The sequence below is a fragment of the Prunus dulcis genome, chromosome 8 (genome assembly GCF_902201215.1).
Source record: "Prunus dulcis chromosome 8, ALMONDv2, whole genome shotgun sequence".
Lineage (NCBI taxonomy): Eukaryota > Viridiplantae > Streptophyta > Magnoliopsida > Rosales > Rosaceae > Prunus > Prunus dulcis.
This window is the reverse complement of record NC_047657.1, coordinates 11,830,242-11,849,117: the sequence shown is the minus strand read 5'-3', so window position 1 is coordinate 11,849,117 and position 18,876 is coordinate 11,830,242. Positions and strand designations below refer to the sequence as shown.

Genomic DNA, 18,876 nt, shown 5'->3' with positions numbered 1-18,876 from the left:
CGTCGGGTGCGGGGTTTCCACCAACCCCCGCGTCTGGGGCATGACATTTAGGGAGCCCATTGTGAGTGCATTTAGGTGTTCTCGACACGCTGCAAGATGAAATCAATTGAAAAAACACCTAACATGGACCATACCAGAGTGTGTGTCAAGAACATACAAGTGTTTGTGTCGTAAGATAATTTTCACAGCATTTCTGCGGATACATAGAATAGAAATGCCAAATACTTCACCTCTTACTGTCCATTTTAAGATATCTAGTCTAAGGAAAAAAAAAAAAAAAAACCTCTTACAGATGACAAATACATATAAAATAATTGAGATATTAATCAATCTTCAAAGTAACAGCCCCATAACTCCACCTAAAAACTATTCTAGAAAATAAGTTGTTGGCTTCATCAAACCATTTGACATTTCATTGACGGATGAATGCTTTCGTGTAGTGTGAACTTATTAAATTGTAATGAATAAAAACTAAAGAGAAAATAAGTTGTTGGCTTCATCAAACCATTTCACAATTCATTGACGGGCAGCCATATTCCATGCGTTGTCTTTAATGTGCGACGTTGTGACGTTAAGGCAGGGATAAACCTTGACGTTTGACAAAAGCGTAACGGTTTATTCGGTTTGATTTTAATATCCATATCAATTTGCCGTATATTTTGTTGAGCGGATAATAATGAACCAAACATGTGGATGACCAATAAAATTATTAAGAAACTAAAATTATATAAAAGCTATTTCTTTGGAAAAAGGAGAGAGATAAGATAAATAAATAAATAAATAAATAAAGAATAAACAAATCCATGCAATGCAAGTATCTGCTGTGAATATTTCCGAAGTGGTGTAAGATGAAGCTTTAACCTTGCATGAAGTGAAGAGTAGCTGGGTGGATACCCTGAGCAGTGGGCCCACGTTATTCAAGTGGATCAAACAGTGTGTCTCATCTGAGGTAGAGAAAGTAATAGTTTGGAATATGCAAAGGAGGTGTAATTGGCAATGGCAATGGGAATGCCATGTGAACTCGTGAAGGAAATTCCATCTTTGATAAAGCGAGATTTGGCCAAGTTTTATTATGAAGTGTGTAATGAAGAGCAATGATTGCCATGTTTTAAACGAAAAGAAGCCCAAGACATTGACATTGAAAACAAAAGTCCAAAGAAATTGAAATGGTCCATGTTCAAAAAATAAATATCACGAAAAGGTTCATGTTAGGTGTTCTTGACACGCTGCAATATAAAATTGAAATGGCTCATGTTCAAAAAATAAATATCAAGAAATGGTTCATGTCTGGCGTTCTCGACACGCGGCAGGATGAAATTGACATTGAAAACAAAAGCCCAAAGAAATTGAAATGGTCCATGTTCAAAAAATAATATCAAGAAATGGTCCATATTGAGTGTTCTCGACACGCTGTAAGATGAAATTGACATTGAAAACAAAAGACCAAAGAAATTGAAATGGTGTTTAAAAAATAAATATCAAGAAATAGTTCATATTAGGTGGTGTGGATTTTCGAACACCTTAAAAAGAGTATCCAAAAATCAAAAATTAAATTACTCGCAAGCGCATTAATTATTCATTCAGACTCTTAAAAGTATATATCATAACCCTTTTCCTCGTCATTGTCTTTTGTTTTCCTTTCTTCCCCAAACAATCACCGTTGGACTTGAACCAGAGAAAAATTGCAATATCAAGAAAACCTCAAATAATGAGAAAAATCTACATAAACTTCCATTTAACTTCCAGGTAGCTGCCGGTTCCCTCATAGCAAAGTTAACTGGAATAGTTCTAAGTGGCTCTATCTACTTTAACACATAGCAAAGAAAGCACCTACTAAGTACATGCAAAAATACCCTTTCCTCCCCTTTCATGATCAAACACAACCAATAAGGAAGCCCTATTAAAAAGACAAGGAACTTGATCATTTCAATTTTCCAAATGCAAATCACTTAAGCTAATTTCGAGAAGAAAAGGCTATCTTTTTTTTGTTTTTTCTTTTTGTCTGAAACTGAAAATATAGATATGTTATTATATTGATGGATAGTCCTTGTGTTCTTCTATATGTTATTAGTCTGCACTTGATGATTTCTTTAATTAAGGTCGTAATTTACCACTATAAGAGGATTTGGGGTAAATTTGCAATCTAGTCGAGTTATAGTTCAATGGGTGCTATGTTCAAAGAAAAAGAAAACATATTTATATGCACTAAAAAAAGAAGCAAAAAGTAACATGGCTTCTAAAGGAAGTGGTAAAATATGTGTTTTTTTTGTTGAGAAAATATTGTATCTCATTAAACTGAAAGGAACATTACATGGTAAGAACTAGCATGTTAACGGCGGCCTTGTTAAAACCTTTCCAGAGAAAACAAAACCCCGATGTAGGAAAGAGTACCACTTATGCTATTGACTAAACAGAAGAGTCAAACAACTTATATGAAACAGACAAACCTAAAACCTAACCACAAAACCCTTAAAATAACATCTCATCACTACGTAGGTGCTGTCAAAGAAGTCCACATATGATCTAGAGAAAGCATCTTAATTATTTGTACAGAGTCAAAAACGTACTATGGGTATCAGAATAGATCCAACCAATTACCCAATCGCAAAACCATTGAAACACATCCCATCACTACGCATGTACTGTCAAAGAAAGTCTCCTATGATCTAAAGAAAGCATCATAGTTCTTCGTACAGAGTCAAAAATGCATTGTGAGCATAATAACAGATCCAGCCAAACACCAACACCTTCAATTTTCTTGATCCAGAACCCTAGTTGACAAGCAAGGGAGACCAAGATTGGCCTCTTAGCCTGAAGAAATTTTCGAAGAAAGATCTTCATAGTAGGAACGTTCATCAGTTGCTTAGCCCATGAATGTTCCATAAGAGAATGATTATGGAGACCTGGGAGACCCCTTAAGGCCGGTCTCCTTCGCCTTGTCAATACAAAAACTACGCTTACCAGAAAAGACATGTCACTAACAATCAAATGCCTAACACCGGTTTCCACTGGCTTCTGATTCCCGCTTGGTGCCGCATACTTGTCATCCCCTTGAGCAGAAGAGATGGTGGTCACCTTCATAGCTTTAAGATGGAGACCCCTCACCAGCGACTGCCTCCTTGGGAACCCAGAAAGGAGGAAGGCGCAGCTACCCCATGGAGAACAAAAGAGCAACAAAAAAAAAAATACACAAATAAAGGTCGTACCTAATACACCAAGATGAATCTAGAGAGACAATCAGAGAAGATTGAGAGAGACGGCGCAGAGAATGAGTAAAGAAAACTAGAGAAACCCTAAAACTAGCCATCAAGGCTCTCCTCGCGTGAACGAGAGAGCGACCGTGTGGTAAAATATATGTTTGTGGAGGTGACAAACGTGTTTCACATATTGAGTTTGTCTTTTTTTATACTAGTGATGATGATATGGCCCCCAAGAATGTTGACGGTGAGGAAAAAGTCCAATGTCCTTCCAAACATGAAGAGTTTTTTTATACAGTTATTGCATGATCATGTGAAGAATGGTGACTTGCAAGCATCAACCTTTAAAAAGAAAGTTTGGTCCGAAATAAGCGAGGAGTTATTAGGAAAATGTGGAAAAAAATGCACTATTAAGCAACTTAAGTCTAAGTTTAATAGGTTGCGAATTGCACATCGTGAGTTCTCGGATCTAATTGAGCACATTGGATTTGGGTGGGATCTTATTGCTAACACAGTCATTGCCTCAGATAATGTTTAGGCCAGTTACATTAAGGTATACCAAGTCTTTATTTTAGTGGTTTTTTTTTTTTTCACTTCACTTCACATAGTTCAGTGAATTGCTTGTGATGTTTGAGTCTAATAATTTTCATGATTTGTGGAGTAAGCCAAGAGCGAAGCAATATCGCACTCAAGGTTTAGTGCACTATCAACTTTTAGGGGAGATATTCAACACCACTACTGCAATCGGTCAGTTGTGTTATGCCTCTAATCAACTTCCTCCTAACTCAAATAAAAACAGTGAGTTAGAGAACTACTTCCTTAACATCAGTGTTAACATTGATGTTGACTTGGATGATGATGGTGTTAACCTGGAAATTGATCATGGTAAAGGAAAAAGAAAGTGTGTAACTGCTACCCCAACCGAACGTCATCCAAAGAAATGAGATAAAATGGAATCTTATTTGGAGGTTTGCAATGAAGTTATGAGTCAAATATTACAAACAATTCAAAAGGAAAAGAGTCTTGAAGCATCTAGCACCTCCAATGAGATGTATTATATTGAAGAATGCATCGGACTTGTTGAAGAAATTGGGGACATTGATAATGACACATTCAACAAGATGCTAGAAAAAATTGTGCTTGAAGAATGGAGGAAAATATTTGTTATAATGCCGGATGCTAGGAGGAGAGCTTGGTTAGCTAGTCTTTAGGAATACTAGAGATTGTGGTTTTTCTTTAGTTGAGATTATGAATATCTTTTATATGTTATTGGAGTTTATGAATTTCTTGTGTATGTTATGGATAGTCTTTGTGTTAGTTGAGATCGTGGATGTACTACTTATGTGTTATTTGAATTTATGAATTTCTTTCATAAGTTATTATATTGATGGATAGTCCTTGTGTTCTTTGATATGTTATTAGTATGCTTGTGGACTTCTATGTGTTTCCTCGTGAGCATTTCTTATAAAAATTTCAATTTTTTTATATTTATAATAAAAGCGCATATGTGCTAAGTGCTGCAGTGCTTCCTAGAGAAGCAGTCCCAAATGAGCCTTAAGATTATGGGTTAAACTAAATAGGAGGCTTTGGAATAACACTGATAGTGAGCTTGTTTACACCATATTTTAAGTGACCACACTTCTCACTACATCTCTCATGAACTCAGGTACTAGAATGGAATCCAAATATGTAAGAGACGTGATCTAGTACATGTATTCATCAGTAGCTGCATCCCTTTGAAAAGTAATTGGTTTTCAATTGAATTGAAGTAACAGAGGAATTTTACAGTACTGAGGCAATTATTCAAGCACGTTTCACAGTAACTAGAGAGAGGTTGGAGCAGACGAGGATAATCTAACATGTACAATGCATCTATAAGGAGTAGAAGAATTAGCAATTTCCTATTTAGGCAAATTAACTACACCTTTACGCACAAAATATCAAGAACACAGCATTCAAACTGGTAACCAAGCTTGCACCTGCAGTGATCTTCCCACCAGTGTGCCAAATCCAATCATGGAGAACCACATGAAGCGGGATTGGGATTGAGGGACCAAGTCGAAGTTCCTGAAACACATTTTGAAGAGAGAATAAATAACACTAGTCTCAGTTTGCTACAAGGAACATACAGAACAGTAGTCACAGTAACTAGTTCAAATATTATGATTACTTATTATTTACCAGTGTAACAAGGAACATAGAAATTGGTTAGAGATGTAAATTAACTCCAATTAGTAAGTAACACGTTGAATGCTTAGAAATCAACCTGTGATTATCAAAGTCTTTAATTTAATATATAGCAAGACTGCAACATGTGACAATAAAATTTCAACTTACTGGAGCAAGTTCTTCAATGAAAAGTGCCTCTAGCTGATGAACACTTAATGCAGCGGCACAGAACTCTTCAAAATCCATTCTTCTGTATTGAAGTGTATTTGCCTGTCATGGAATCAGTACTTTTACAACATATGAGACCTAGGCCTAACACAATGGAAGAAGTCAAGGAACATCAAAGCAAACAATTAGCAACCCAAATTATTACCGATGCAATGAGAGATTCCATGCCAACAACTAATCCATAAACTTTCAGAAAGACCGCCACATTCCCCCACCTTCTCAATTCATCTGTTTTCATTTTAGCCTTGTGAATGAGCTCCTCCAAATGCAAACTGAGGGTTACTTGGTGAGGAAGCCTGATCAAAAGCAAGTGACAAAATCTCTAGGCAGAGGCTGTTGGTCAGTAAAAAGGTCCACTTTGTCGAAGCAGCCTACAAAATAAATCAGTTATATATTCAATTAAAACTTAAAGATATCCAGGACAAAATATGCACATGAAAAATGTTGGTTAACTATATGGTTGTGAGTTTTGACCACTAGAGTCAGTTGTCCTTTAGGGAACAAGCTTATCAAGGAATGTTTACAATCTCTCACTGACCGTCCCTCAAAATTTTCAATCTAATCTTGTTTGTTTTATATGGTATGATAGATAGAGAAAAATTCTTCAATTTTGTTTTCCTATTTGTAAGTTGTTTTGGAGGGAAAACGTGAACTATTTAAGGAAGGAAAAATGAATTGAAACAAAAACATGACATTTATGATACATTTGCTTTCGTAGATTGGCTGAACAACATTTGCAGTTACAAATATAAATTTACAGACCTGGATCAGGTGCTGATGTGCAGGCCGATTGATCTGCATGTCTTAGCGATCAATTGAGTTTTCAGAATTTTATACAAACCACAGCAGTGACATGACATGGGTGGCTCAACATCGATCTGGCCTAAACTTAACCACTTGGCTTGTTCCCTAGACGTGTGACAACATTGAACTGAATAAATAAAATCACTCGGTTTGTTCTTAAAAATTTAAAACCCAATTATAAGTTTAAACTACGTACCTTGAATGGTATTGTGATCGGAAAGGCATCCTCGAGTAGAACAAGAAGGACCATTACTAGGATGTCCCTAGGCAGGGCAAACCAAAAGCATATTCAGCCACAAGGCTTGCAACATGAGAGGAGGTGAGAGCCCAAAATATGAAAAGCGTAACAATAAGATCCCAACGAGCAAAGAGCATCTGCTACCATATTTTATTCTCCTTAAATCTGAACTTGCCCCTACAGTTTTGTTTTCTTTCCAATCCCCTAAAGAAGTAGTTCCTTATAAGAGCCAAAAGTGTCATTTCCACTTGCTTCAGACTCATCACGGCATCTCTTAGTTTTAGTAGCTTCTTCTAGTTTTTGTCCCTCAAAAGTGACATCAAATTTCTCGGTATCTTTGGCATACAACAACCGGAGCCCACACCTCTTCACCTGAACTTGGAAATCCTTAATGGGTGGTCTCTTAAAACCATCCACTTTTGGTTGAAGTCAAAACAGGCCTCAGTGACATTGTGAAAACCAGGGGAGAAATTTGCTCCCTCTACAAGTTCAAAGGAACTGTGCCACAAAAACATGTGATCTGAATTGAAATTGTAGTTATTGCTTTCTCCATTGTTCGTTTCCTGACAATGCAGAACAAGCATACGACAATTGTATTCACAGATTTTACCATTATTTGCTTTGAATTTGGATTTACATCCAAACCCCAAACTCATTTTAACATTATAGTTGTCGAATCCAACAACAACAGATAGAGCGAAACCCAAGAAATCTGTATCAACCCAAGATATTTATTGTGGATCCCTCGTTTTGATAGCTGAACCAATTTGGAAATTCATGTCCCGGACATACAATGACAATTGAAGGTCTTCCAGAATAATAGTTCTGTGACAGAGATGGACGTCATCATTATTAAACAAATTAACAAAAAAAGCAAAAAAGATAAAAAGAGAAACAGATGCACCAGGCTTAATTAGAGGCTCAATTGAACAACAGAACTCTGAGAGAGAGAGAGAGAGAGAGAGAGAGAGACGTACATTTGATGCGAGTTCAATTTTTTCTTCAAGTTCTACATCTGATGCTACTTCGATTTCTTCTTCAAGTTCTACATCTGATGCATCTTCAATTTCTTTTTCAAGTTCTTCATCTTGTTTTTCTTCTTCTTCAGGTTTGATATGCAAGTGCGAATTGTATAGTTCTAGGCGGTGCATCTGCCATTACACGCTTCCAATTTTAGGCAGTTAGAAAAAAATGAGTTCCTGGTCAAGCCCTGGAAAAAAATTATAATCATCCCAGCCATGTGTGAGTGCAGTCCTTGAGCTTGACACTGCGTGCAGCATGTGCTTGAAGAGAACATAGCATTAATGGGAGCTCTGGTAAAGATTGAAGGCTCTTGCAATTGATCAAGCATAGGAACAACAACGAAGAAGCTTGTTTGATGTTTACAGGTATGCTCTTAATCATTGTTCCACTTAGATCTAAATTTCGTAATGAGGTTAAGCAAAGGAGATGATCAGGGATCTCTAATGTACTGCAGTAACTGAGGTTTAGTTCTTCCAAAGAGTGCAAACCGACTGAGAAGGGAGGTAATTTCTTAAGTTTCAAGCAACCATCAAACCTTCGACTAATAAGACGGTTCAAATTGTAGATGCTCTCAGGGACAAACTCAAGGTTCTTGCAGAAACGAGGATCTAATTTTTGAAGCCCAGTTAGATTTCCAATCGACGAGAGTCTCCCTTTAACCGATGTTCTTGTTGAAGTTTTGGATTACTGAGGGAGCTGGAAAGGTACAGGGAAGAGTGAGCTCAGAAGAGAAAACGGAGAAAATGGAAAAGTTCTCTGGTACGATCTGCAGCACCAAAATGCAGAGATCACACCTTTTGTATTCATTCTCATTCTCTCATTACATCAGCCAATCACCACCATTCTATTACAAGAGCCAATGTGAATGTGACACATGGCAGTACAAAGGCTAAGAGCCGTTGGAAACTAACTGACTGCTTTACACCTTACACTTGGCATATGAGCTCAAGTCACTTAACTAACATAATGCTTAATGAAGCTAGAAAGAAAAACAGACTAAGTAAATTACTAACTAACAAGAAATTAGCTAGTCAATTTACATTTCAACAGTTTTTTCTAAACCTAGGAACTCCAGCTCCCCCATAGGCTCCAAAATTTCAGGTAAGTCTTCAAATTCAAAGCAACCAGTGAGATCAAGTTCCTTAAGAGATTTTAACTTACAAATGCTTGGCGGGAGACTTACAAGCCTTTTGGCATTTTTCAGTCCAATTCTTAGGAGAGCAAAAAGACATTTGATTGATGAGGGTAGTTCTTTAACAGCTGTTCCGTTTAACAAAAGAATCTTTAGATGTCCCATAGGCTCCCAGATTTCAGGGAAGTCTTCAAATTCAGAGCAACCTGTAAGATCAAGTTCATAAAAAGACTTCAACTTTAAAATGCTTGGCGGGAGACTCACAAGCCTTTTGCAATTTTTCAGTTCAATTCTTATGAGACCAAAAAGACATTCGATTGATGAGGGTAGTTCTTTAACAGCTGTTCCATTTAACAAAATAATATTTAGATGTCCCATAGGCTCCAAGATTTCAGGGAAGTCTTCAAATTCAGAGCAACCTCTGTAAGATCAAGTTCATATAGAGACTTCAACTTTGAAATGCTTGGCGGGAGACTCACAAGCCTTTTGCAATGAAGAAGTCGAATTGTATTGAGATGATAGAGATACTCTGATGAGGGAAATACTTCTATTTTTGTCCCCACCATCTCTAATACTCTTAGATCTCTTGGAAGTTCCGAAAAATTGCGAATAGATGAGCAGCCCTCTAGACTAAAACCAGAGGTTAGTTTCAGGTTACAACTGTTGCTTGGAAGATTCCTAAGGTCTTTACAAAATCAAATATCCAAGTATGAAATTTTTTCGTGTGACCAAACTGATGAAGGCAATTCCTCTATTGCAGTTTTAGAAAAATTTAAAAATTCAATGTTGCCTGGCATCTGCGGAAGATATTTGAGATTCAAGCAATCTCCCAAGGTCAAGATGAGTAAGCTTGTCAAGACATTGAAAATAGGAAGGTATTTGAACCAAACTTGTACAACCAAAAAGATTTATATACACCATTTTTCGACTTTGAGAGAGATCTGGGACTTTAATAAGATGAGTGGAGGAACGAAGATCCATCACTTTTAAGTTCTCAAGATTCTGTAACAAATTAAAGACAAATGACAAGGCTTAATTAATGACTTATCCAGAATAAGTTTTCGCACTAAATTTTAAACAATAAGCATATATACTTGGTCTTTATTCCAAAGTTGCTCAACTTTGCTTCCACACATTCGAAGCTCAACAAGATTTTCTGGAGAAAATTTTGATGGCAAAGACTTCAAAGGATATTCCTCCCAGCAAAGATAGCCAAGAGAATTGGGAAGAGAAACTTTTAATTTGCAGTACTTTCCAAAGCTAGAATCAACATTGAGTAATCTTACATCTTTTTGAAATCTGCATGATCCAAGCGTAGTTGTCCACTCTTAGAGCTGTTAAAGAATATGGCTTGAACCGTTTCAGTCCCCTGACAATCAAAAGCAAAATATAAATATGAGGCAATATACAACAAAGTTTAATCAAAATAACATTTGTATGTATTTGACTTGTTTATTGTATAAATGAGTGTTTTCCCAGGTACTTCATAGAAAAATTCGTGAAATTTTTATTTTCATTGTTTAGAGAAAGTGAATGTATTTGGTTCTTACTGTATTATTGCTCAATATACCATAGACATCCTAAGCGATGAACAATCTACTGCGTCTTCCGGGGCTCTTCAATACATTGTTCGTAAACTGTTGTCCTGCCCATTTCCTGTACCAAATCATGCATCTCTAGGCAGTTCCACCCGCAAATAAACCACGAATATGTAATATTTCTTTTTCAAAATGTATATCCAATAGGCACAGAGCTTGCTGACTTCACTGTTCATGTATATTGGTATATGAGTGAGAGAAGTGAGCTGCTTCTCTAACTGATTTACAAAGGAATTGAATCCTAGCCTTTGATCCTATCATCCTATGAGATGATTTGTGACTTTGGCTCCAAGGCATTCAGCTTAAGGGTTACACATCAACACTCCCTTCTAACCCTTTAGTTGATTTCACACCAAGTAGGTCTCTTAGATACACAAAACGATCCTTGGACAAAGCCTTGGTTAGTATGTCTGGAATCTGATCTTCTGATTTGCAGCAGGTTAGTTCAATCTCCTTTGCTTGAATAGCTTCTCGAATGAAATGAAATTCCGGCTAATATGTCTGGTTTTCTGGTGGAAAACTGGATTCTTTGCCATTGCTATGGCAGAGGTGTTATCACACAAAATTGGTGTACCTTCCACTTGTTCCTCTCCAAAATCTTCAAGTACGAACCTTAGCCATTTAGCTTGTGATGTTGCTTCAGCAGCACTAACATATTCTGCCTCTGTAGTGGACAAGGCTACTGTGTTTTGTTTAATTGATGCCCATGAGAACATACCAGATCCTAGTGTGAATGCATATCCTGAAGTACTTCTTCTATCATCTTCACTTCCTGCCCAGTCACTGTCACAATACCCAATCAAGGTAGCTGTCTTCCCTTTTATAAATTCAATTCCAAAGTCAAGTGTGCCCTGAATGTATCTCAATACCCTCTTGGCTGTTCCCATGTGTTTTCTAGTAGGATTATGCATGAATCTAGCAAGCAAGCTAGAGGCAAACATTATGTCTGGTCTTGTAGCTGTCAGATAGAGCAGGCTACCTACAATCTGTCTATATTCACTCTCATTTGCTGCCTCACTGCAATCTTCCTTGCACAGCCTTTCACTTGCAACTAGTGGAGTTACCACAGACTTGCAGTCCTTCAATCCAAACTTTTCAATCACTTTCAATGCATATTTCTTCTAATGAAGAAAGATAGGTTTATCTGTTTGTAATACTCCCATCCCAAGAAAATGGTAGAGTAGTCCAAGATCAGACATTTCATAATGTTGAATCATATATTTTTGAACTCTTCAAGTAACTTTGGACAACTTCCAGTATAGACAATATCATCCACATAGAGTGAAACAATAAGAATACCTGAATCTTCACTAGTTTTGACATAAAGTGTTGCTTCACTAGGACTTTTCTTGAATCCTGCCCTGTTGAAGTAAGAGTCTATCTCATCATACCAGGCTCTAGGGGCTTGCTTTAGTCCATACAAGGCCTTGTTCAACTTATACACTCTGATTTCTTCATTTTCCTTCACAAAACCCTGTGGCTGCTCCACATAAACCTCTTCCTTTAACACTCCATTCAAAAAAAGCAGATTTTACATCCAGTTGATATAGATTCCATTCCTTCTGTGCAGCAAGTGCTATCAAGGTTCTAATGGTATCCAATCTTGCTACTGGAGCAAACGTTTCATTATAGTCTATTCCAGGCTTCTGAGAGTAGCCTTTTGCCACAAGTCTGGCCTTGTTTTTCTGTACAGATCCATCCAGATTTAGTTTAGTTTTGTAGACCCACTTGACACCAATAATTGGCTTGCCAAATGGTCTGTCCACTAGTTTCCATGTATCATTTTTCTCAATCATTTCCAGCTCAGCCTTCATTGCATTCCTCCATGACTCATCAAGATCAGCTTCTTCAAAACTGTCAGGTTCCACAATGCACATATTGCACTGAGCCATGATTTCGTTAACACTTCTCCATTTCTTTGGTGTGTGATCTATAGCTTGAGAACTTTCACTTATTCCTTCATCTTACAAAGTAAAACCTTCATCCATTTGGATTGGTGTATCCAAGCTTTGACTTGGTTCATTTTGTTGTGTGATTCCTTCATCCATTTGCATTTGTGTATCCAAGCTTTGACTTGGATTACAATTTTGATTTTCAGTAGGCACAGAGACTGTCATTTCTCCTGCACTTGCATTCTCCCACTTCCATGAGCCATTCTCATCAAACTGCACATCTCTGGACAGAATAACCTTTCTAGTGCTTGGATCAAATAGCATGTAGCCTTTTTCACAGAGTCCATAACCCACGAAGATACACTTGTGGCTATTTTCTTCAAGTTTATGCCTTAATGCTGAAGGAATGAGCACATGACAAGGAGATCCAAATATCTTTAAGTGTGCAATTCCTGGTTTTCTGCAAGTATAAGCTTCAAATGGTGTTACCTTCTTGAGAGACTTGGTGGGACATCTATTTAGTAGATAGACTGCAGTATTTACAGCTTCTGCCCAAAAATCATAAGACATACCCATCTCATGCAGCATAGATTTTGCCATTTCCACTACTGTCCTGTTCTTTCTCTCAGCAACTCCATTTTGCTGAGGGGAGTATGTTATAGTTAGCTGCCTTTGAATTCCAAATTCATCACAGAACTTGTTAAATTCACTGGATAAAAACTCTCCACCCCTGTCACTCCTCAGGCCTTTTATCTTATATCCACTTTGCAGCTGAGTCATAGCCTTGAACTTTTTAAAACATTCGAGTGCACTTGACTTGTTTCTGATGAAATATACCCATGACATTCTAGTGCAATCGTCAGTAAACAACAAGAAATACCTATTTCCAGAGATAGATTCAGTCTTCATTGGTCCACAGATGTCTGTATGAACCAATTCCAAAGGACTTGTAGCTCTCCAAGTGGACTCCAAAGGGAAAGAATCTCTGTGTTGCTTTCCTATCATGCAGCCTTCACATACTACTGAAATTTGCTCCAAATGAGGTAAGCCATGTACCATGCCTTGATCCTCAAGCAGTTTTATGCTTCTTTCATTTAAGTGCCCCAATCTCTTATGCCATGTCTGCAAGTAGTGTGTAACACTTGCCTTTAAGGCCAAATCACTTGCAGGCATCATTGTAAGTGGAAAGCATCTGTTATTGGTCATTTGAACCCTCACAATCAGATTTCTCAGTGACTGATCATCATAAACATTCACCATATTCTCTCCAAACACAAGATAGTACCCATGCTCCATCATTTGCCCAACACTAAGCAGATTTTCTTCAAGACCAGGTACAAGCATTACTTCTTGAATGTGCTTCTTACCCAACTTGGTTTTTATCACAAGAGTCCCTTTTCCTGCAACTGGAACTATTTCTCCAGTACCCATCTTTACTTTAGAAGTCAAATTTCTTTGTATATTGACTAACAGACTCTCATCACCTGTCATGTGGTTACTACAGCCACTGTCAATGTACCAAGAATGATTTTCCTTCACATCTGTCACAGCATTGCATGCATAGAACAGGATTCCAGTTTCTTCAATTTGATTTGCATAGTTCAATTTCTGTACATTTTTATTTCCATGACACTCTCTGAGCATATGTCCAAATTTCCCACACCCTTTGCATTTAGGCTTTCCTTCAAACCAACATTTGCCAAAATGCAGTTTCTCACAGTGTTTACAAGTTGTTTTATTCCCATCGTTAGATTTCCAATTCTTCTGAGGTTTTTGATCTCCAGAAGAAGCTCCACTCTTAGAATTTTTTTCTTCAATATTCAGACTAGTAAAGGCCCTTTCTGTAGAGTTCTCATTGTGTCAATCCAATCTGAGCTCAAAGCTCTTCAGAGAAGCAACTACTTCTTGAATTTCAAGAGTCTCAAGATCCTTGGAGTGTTCAATCACAGAGCAAATGGAATCATATGATTTTGGCAAACTAAACAGTAATTTCTGCACAACTCTCTCCCTAGATAGTTCCTCACCATAACTCTTCATGTGATTCAAAATATCAAACAATCTAGCAAGATATGCAGATAGGGATTCACTATCTTTCATGCGAGTATATTCAAATTCTCTACGCAATCCTTGCAATTTTACATTTCGTACCTGTTTATCTCCTCTGAATTCCAGCTTCAGAATATCCCAAACGCCCTTTGAGGTCTCTTCATGCACAATTCTGGGGAAGAGTTGATCTGAGACAGCACTTTAGATCCATCCAAGTGCACGAGCATCCTTCATCAGAAGCTCAGCCATCGTAGACTTCTCAGCAACCTTAGTCTCTTCTATCTCCTTCTCCTTCTTTGGATCTGAAGCATCGAAGCCATGTTCAACCAGATCCCACAATCCATGAGATTTCAGTATTGTTTTCATCTGAATGCTCCAGAACTCATAGTTTTCTCCATTGAAAACTGGTGTGCGAAGCTCAGTAGTGCCCAATCCTACCATATTAGACATTGGATTCAAGAAATCTCAGCTGCAATCGTCGAAGGAGCTCAAACCCAACTCAAATAAATTCCTACTCCCTGTTCACAGATTCACGCCCAGCTTAAGTAATCGAACCTGGCTCTGAGGCCAGGTTAGAATTCAATGTTTTCAGCATTTTGGATGTTTTGGGAAGAAGGAAGAGATCACAGAGAGAGTGTGAGGAAGAGAACATTGCTCTCAGAAAAGTAGAAAAACTTCAGAGATTACTATTCATCATATTCCACTGTTCATGTATATTGGTATATGAGTGAGAGAAGTGAGCTGCTTCTCTAACTGATTTACAAAGGAATTAAATCCTAGCCTTTGATCCTATCATCCTATGAGATGATCCCCACTTGTCATAATCTGACACTTAGATTCTAGGCAAGATAAGAGGCCACTTGGACTATGATCCAATGGCTCAAATTACATCAGAAAAAAATAAAACCTATAAATTGAAAATAGAAAGGACTTTGTGACTTTGGCTCCAAGGCATTCAGCTTAAGGGTTACACATCAACAGAAATATCTCCTTTGCATTTTTTTCTAATCCTTCATAACTTAGTCTCAACATGTTCTCAACTTCTTGGTTGGGAAATTTTTTCAAGTTATTCAATTCATCTTCCCATTCAGGATTGTTGTCACAAGGAAGGAATAAGGAACCCAAAATCTTAAGAGCTAATGGCATGCCTCCTGCATATTCTTTCACCAACTTTGTATAACATATTTCAGTCAAGTTATTTTTTAAAGCATGTAAATGAAATAGCTCACGAGATTCATAATAAGATAATCCCTCAACCTTGTATATCTTATCATCATCAACCTTTTCCTTAAGTAGGCGCCTGTCCCTTGTTGTTATAATTATTCGACTCCCAGAGCCAAACTGAAAATGATCACCAACTAGAAGTTCTAATTGGGTTGAAGCACTCACATCATCTAGAACAATCAGGATCTTTGTATTGCTGAGCCTTTCTCGAACATAAGTTGATCCTATAGATGGAGTGCCGATGGTTAGATCTTTTTCATTTAATATCTCACGAAGAAGGACATTTCACAAGTGCTTTAGTCCATGTTTTTCTGACTCCTCCCTAACATTTGCAAGGAAGCAAGAAGCTTCAAATTCAGAAAAAAGTCGGTGATACACAACATCAGCAAGAGTGGTCTTGCCAATACCACCCATGCCCTAAATACCAACGGTGCAAACATTTGGCGAATCAATGCATAATAACATTTCTATTTGCTCAATTTTCCATTTAAGTCCAACTAGTCCCTTTAAATCAGGTGACGATTTCCGATTCAATTTGGTCAAAATATCTTTGACAACTTCCTCAACGAAATTGGCCTCTGTCCTGGAAAATATGAGTATAAGGACAAACTATATTTAGTAAAAGTGTTGCCTAACGAATCTTGTTCAAATTAAATGGTCACAAGTAGAAATTGGTACAAGTTGCAGAATTATCAAACCCAGCCATATTGGCTGCTTTTTTCAGAGCATCTCTCCAGTTGCGCACCTTCATAACTCCCTCCGTGGTGTCCTTGAAACGTATTTCAAGTTGAGTAAATGCAGGAGCATAACTTCCCTGTTAACTTCCTGCTTCTGGGACTGGACTTGTTTCTCCTATCTTGATAAGCGTACATATAAAGGAGTTGGTTTTTCACACTTTTCACTCTAACCAACTAAGAGGAATGGTTGATAATATCAACCAGCCAATAAACCTACCCAGCCATACAAATATAAGAAGCAAATTGGGTTCGTAAAGTCCTTAAACATAATACAACAAAAATAGTTTCTGTCATGAAAGGCTGAAGCCCTTTTTCACAGACAAGAACTAGTCTGAGCTCTTTTCGACCGGAACTCATATATATAACTTTTGAAGTTAGTACTTAATTGCAAAATTTTATGTTTAGGATGTATTAGTGGAGTTGGTGAGATAGACTTGTGGTCAGTGGCTGATCCAAGAATTTTCATTCCGGGGGTCAATGTGTAAAAGGTTAAAAACATTTATACAAAATATAACAATTGAAATGAAACGATAGTACTCTAATTTAAACTATACAAAATACTCATGCAATACACCAGAAATATCTCTAAGAATGTGATAATAAACTAAAAAAATTAGCGCAATCCTCTTCACCTCTCAAGGCGTCTCATCCTATTCGACATAAAAACTAGCATATATTAGCGCAATCCTGCTCATTTTAGGGCGTTCAAGTCATTTTTCAGGTCCTTTGTAGTTTTGATTTTGGGTTTTATCTGCATTTTTTGTGGGTTCTAGCTCTCAAACTTTGGACCCTTATGAGTACTGTCTTAAGGAGAGCTTATTCAAGCAAATATATACGTAAGAGTTAGGTTATTCTTGTAAAACTCTTTGTGGATTTAATATCTAAGGTTTTTCACCTAGATTGACCTTAAGTTCCTTCATGCATTCATATCATACATGAAAAATTGTTTATGTAAAAATATTGGCCAAGTATGAAAAATGGTTTTTCAGAATAATCATTTTCTCAATATAATTTTTGGCGGCTTTTATTCCTTACACATCAAATAAGAAAACTTGATTTCATGGGATTTTAGTATGAAGTATATATTGACTTAATGAGCCATCATTTTTAGCCTAAATCGTGTTTTGAATTAAAACCGATTTTTCATATTTTGATTTGGTGGGAATTTGATTTTCTAGTATTTTTATTTGAATTCAAATGGGGAGTACTTCCTTATTTACATTGTAAACTTAAGTAAATGGAGTAATATCAAAATAAATATAAATAAAAGGACAAAGAGTAATGTGTTGGCGTGCTGCGCCCTCTAGAGCATTTCATATAGCAGCTTATGGGTAATTTTCAGGGGTCAACATCTTCGCCTCCAATTATGAATTCTGGGCTTGCAGCTGTCAATTGACCCCTCTTGCCCCTGTGTGGAGTAGAGTGCGTTTAAGGATGCAGCCATCATCTCTTGCTGAAACACCACTCTTCACCCATGAAATCAATCCGTCCTTATGACCAAACTTGTAAATGTTATCATGACAAAGAGTTTTCTTAAGTAGACTCTTATCTCTAGTTGTTATAATGATTCTACTTCCAGGGCCAAACTTAAGATGACTACTACATGCTAGATTTTCTATCTGGCTTGAATCATTCACATCATCAAGAACAATGAGGACCTTTGTACGGCTGAGCCTTTCTTGAATAAAGGGCGATACAGATGGAGTGTCTATAATTAGACATTTTTCGTTTAATATCTCACGAAGAAGTAGATTTCTCAAGTGATTCAGTCCATGTCTTTTTGACTCCTCCTTAACATCTGCAAGAAAACAAGTAGCTTCAAATTGACGAGACAGCCGGTGAATTAAAACATCACCAAGGGTGGTCAGCCAACTCTTGCCCAAACTGCCTACCCAACTGCCTACCCAAATGCCTACAGTGCGAACATCTGGTGAATCAAGGCATAATAACGATTCAACTTCCTCAATTTTTCTTGAATAAAATTGATCCAAGTCCTCTAAATCACTTGACGATGCTCGATTCAGTTTGGTCAGAACATCTTCGGCAACTTCCTCAATGAAATCAGCCTCCGCCCTGAATAAAATATGATCATGAAGAACAAAGAATAATATATAGTAGCAGATATGAATTAAATAAAAAAATATGAATTAATAATAATATTTAGTAACTACCCCTTAACGATTCTTGTATGAATGAAATGGTCAAGAGTTACCCTGTTCTTTTTGAATTATCAAAGCCAGACATATTGGCTGCTTCCTTCAAGGCATTTCTCCACATGAGCACTTTGTCCATGTTGTCTTCGAAACGTTCAAGTTGAGCAAATGCATCTCCATAACTCTCGTGTTGTTTCCGTACCTGAGATGGATCTGTGTCGTAAAAAATGGGTATGACAATTTGTCCGTAACTTTTTTTGCATCCCAATATGTGCATAAGTTCATCCAAGCACCAGGTGGAAAAAGCATAGTTTTTCGAGAAAACAATCAACGAAAGCTTTGATTCCTCGATCGCTTGCAAGAGGGAAGGTCCAATTTTGTGCCCCCTCTCAAGTCTGCAATCCATGTAGGTCTGAATTTTCTTGCGAACTAAAG

The 18,876-nt window shown here is 37.3% G+C and overlaps 1 protein-coding gene across 1 annotated transcript; it reads right to left on the bottom strand.

Annotated features, from left to right (window-relative positions):
• Positions 1 to 4,999: 4,999 nt before the first annotated feature.
• LOC117638700 (CDPK-related protein kinase-like) lies at positions 5,000 to 6,682 on the bottom strand. The gene is made up of 5 exons (XM_034373792.1): positions 6,595 to 6,682; positions 6,357 to 6,503; positions 5,740 to 5,965; positions 5,535 to 5,636; positions 5,000 to 5,264 (listed from the first exon to the last, which is right to left on the bottom strand). The coding sequence occupies exons 3-5, from the start codon at positions 5,830 to 5,832 to the stop codon at positions 5,124 to 5,126; spliced, it is 336 nt and encodes a 111-aa protein (XP_034229683.1). The 5' UTR covers positions 5,833 to 5,965; positions 6,357 to 6,503; positions 6,595 to 6,682; the 3' UTR covers positions 5,000 to 5,123.
• Between the last annotated feature and the right edge of the window lie 12,194 nt (positions 6,683 to 18,876).

Coding starts and splice junctions, on each gene's coding strand:
- LOC117638700 (XM_034373792.1), bottom strand. CDS start 5,832: ATGAAAACAGATGAATTGAGAAGGTGGGGGAATGTGGCGGTCTTTCTG. Junction 5,637..5,739: donor TGGAATCTCTCATTGCATCG/GTAATAATTTGG, acceptor ATTCCATGACAG/GCAAATACACTTCAATACAG. Junction 5,265..5,534: donor TCATTGAAGAACTTGCTCCA/GTAAGTTGAAAT, acceptor AATGTGTTTCAG/GAACTTCGACTTGGTCCCTC.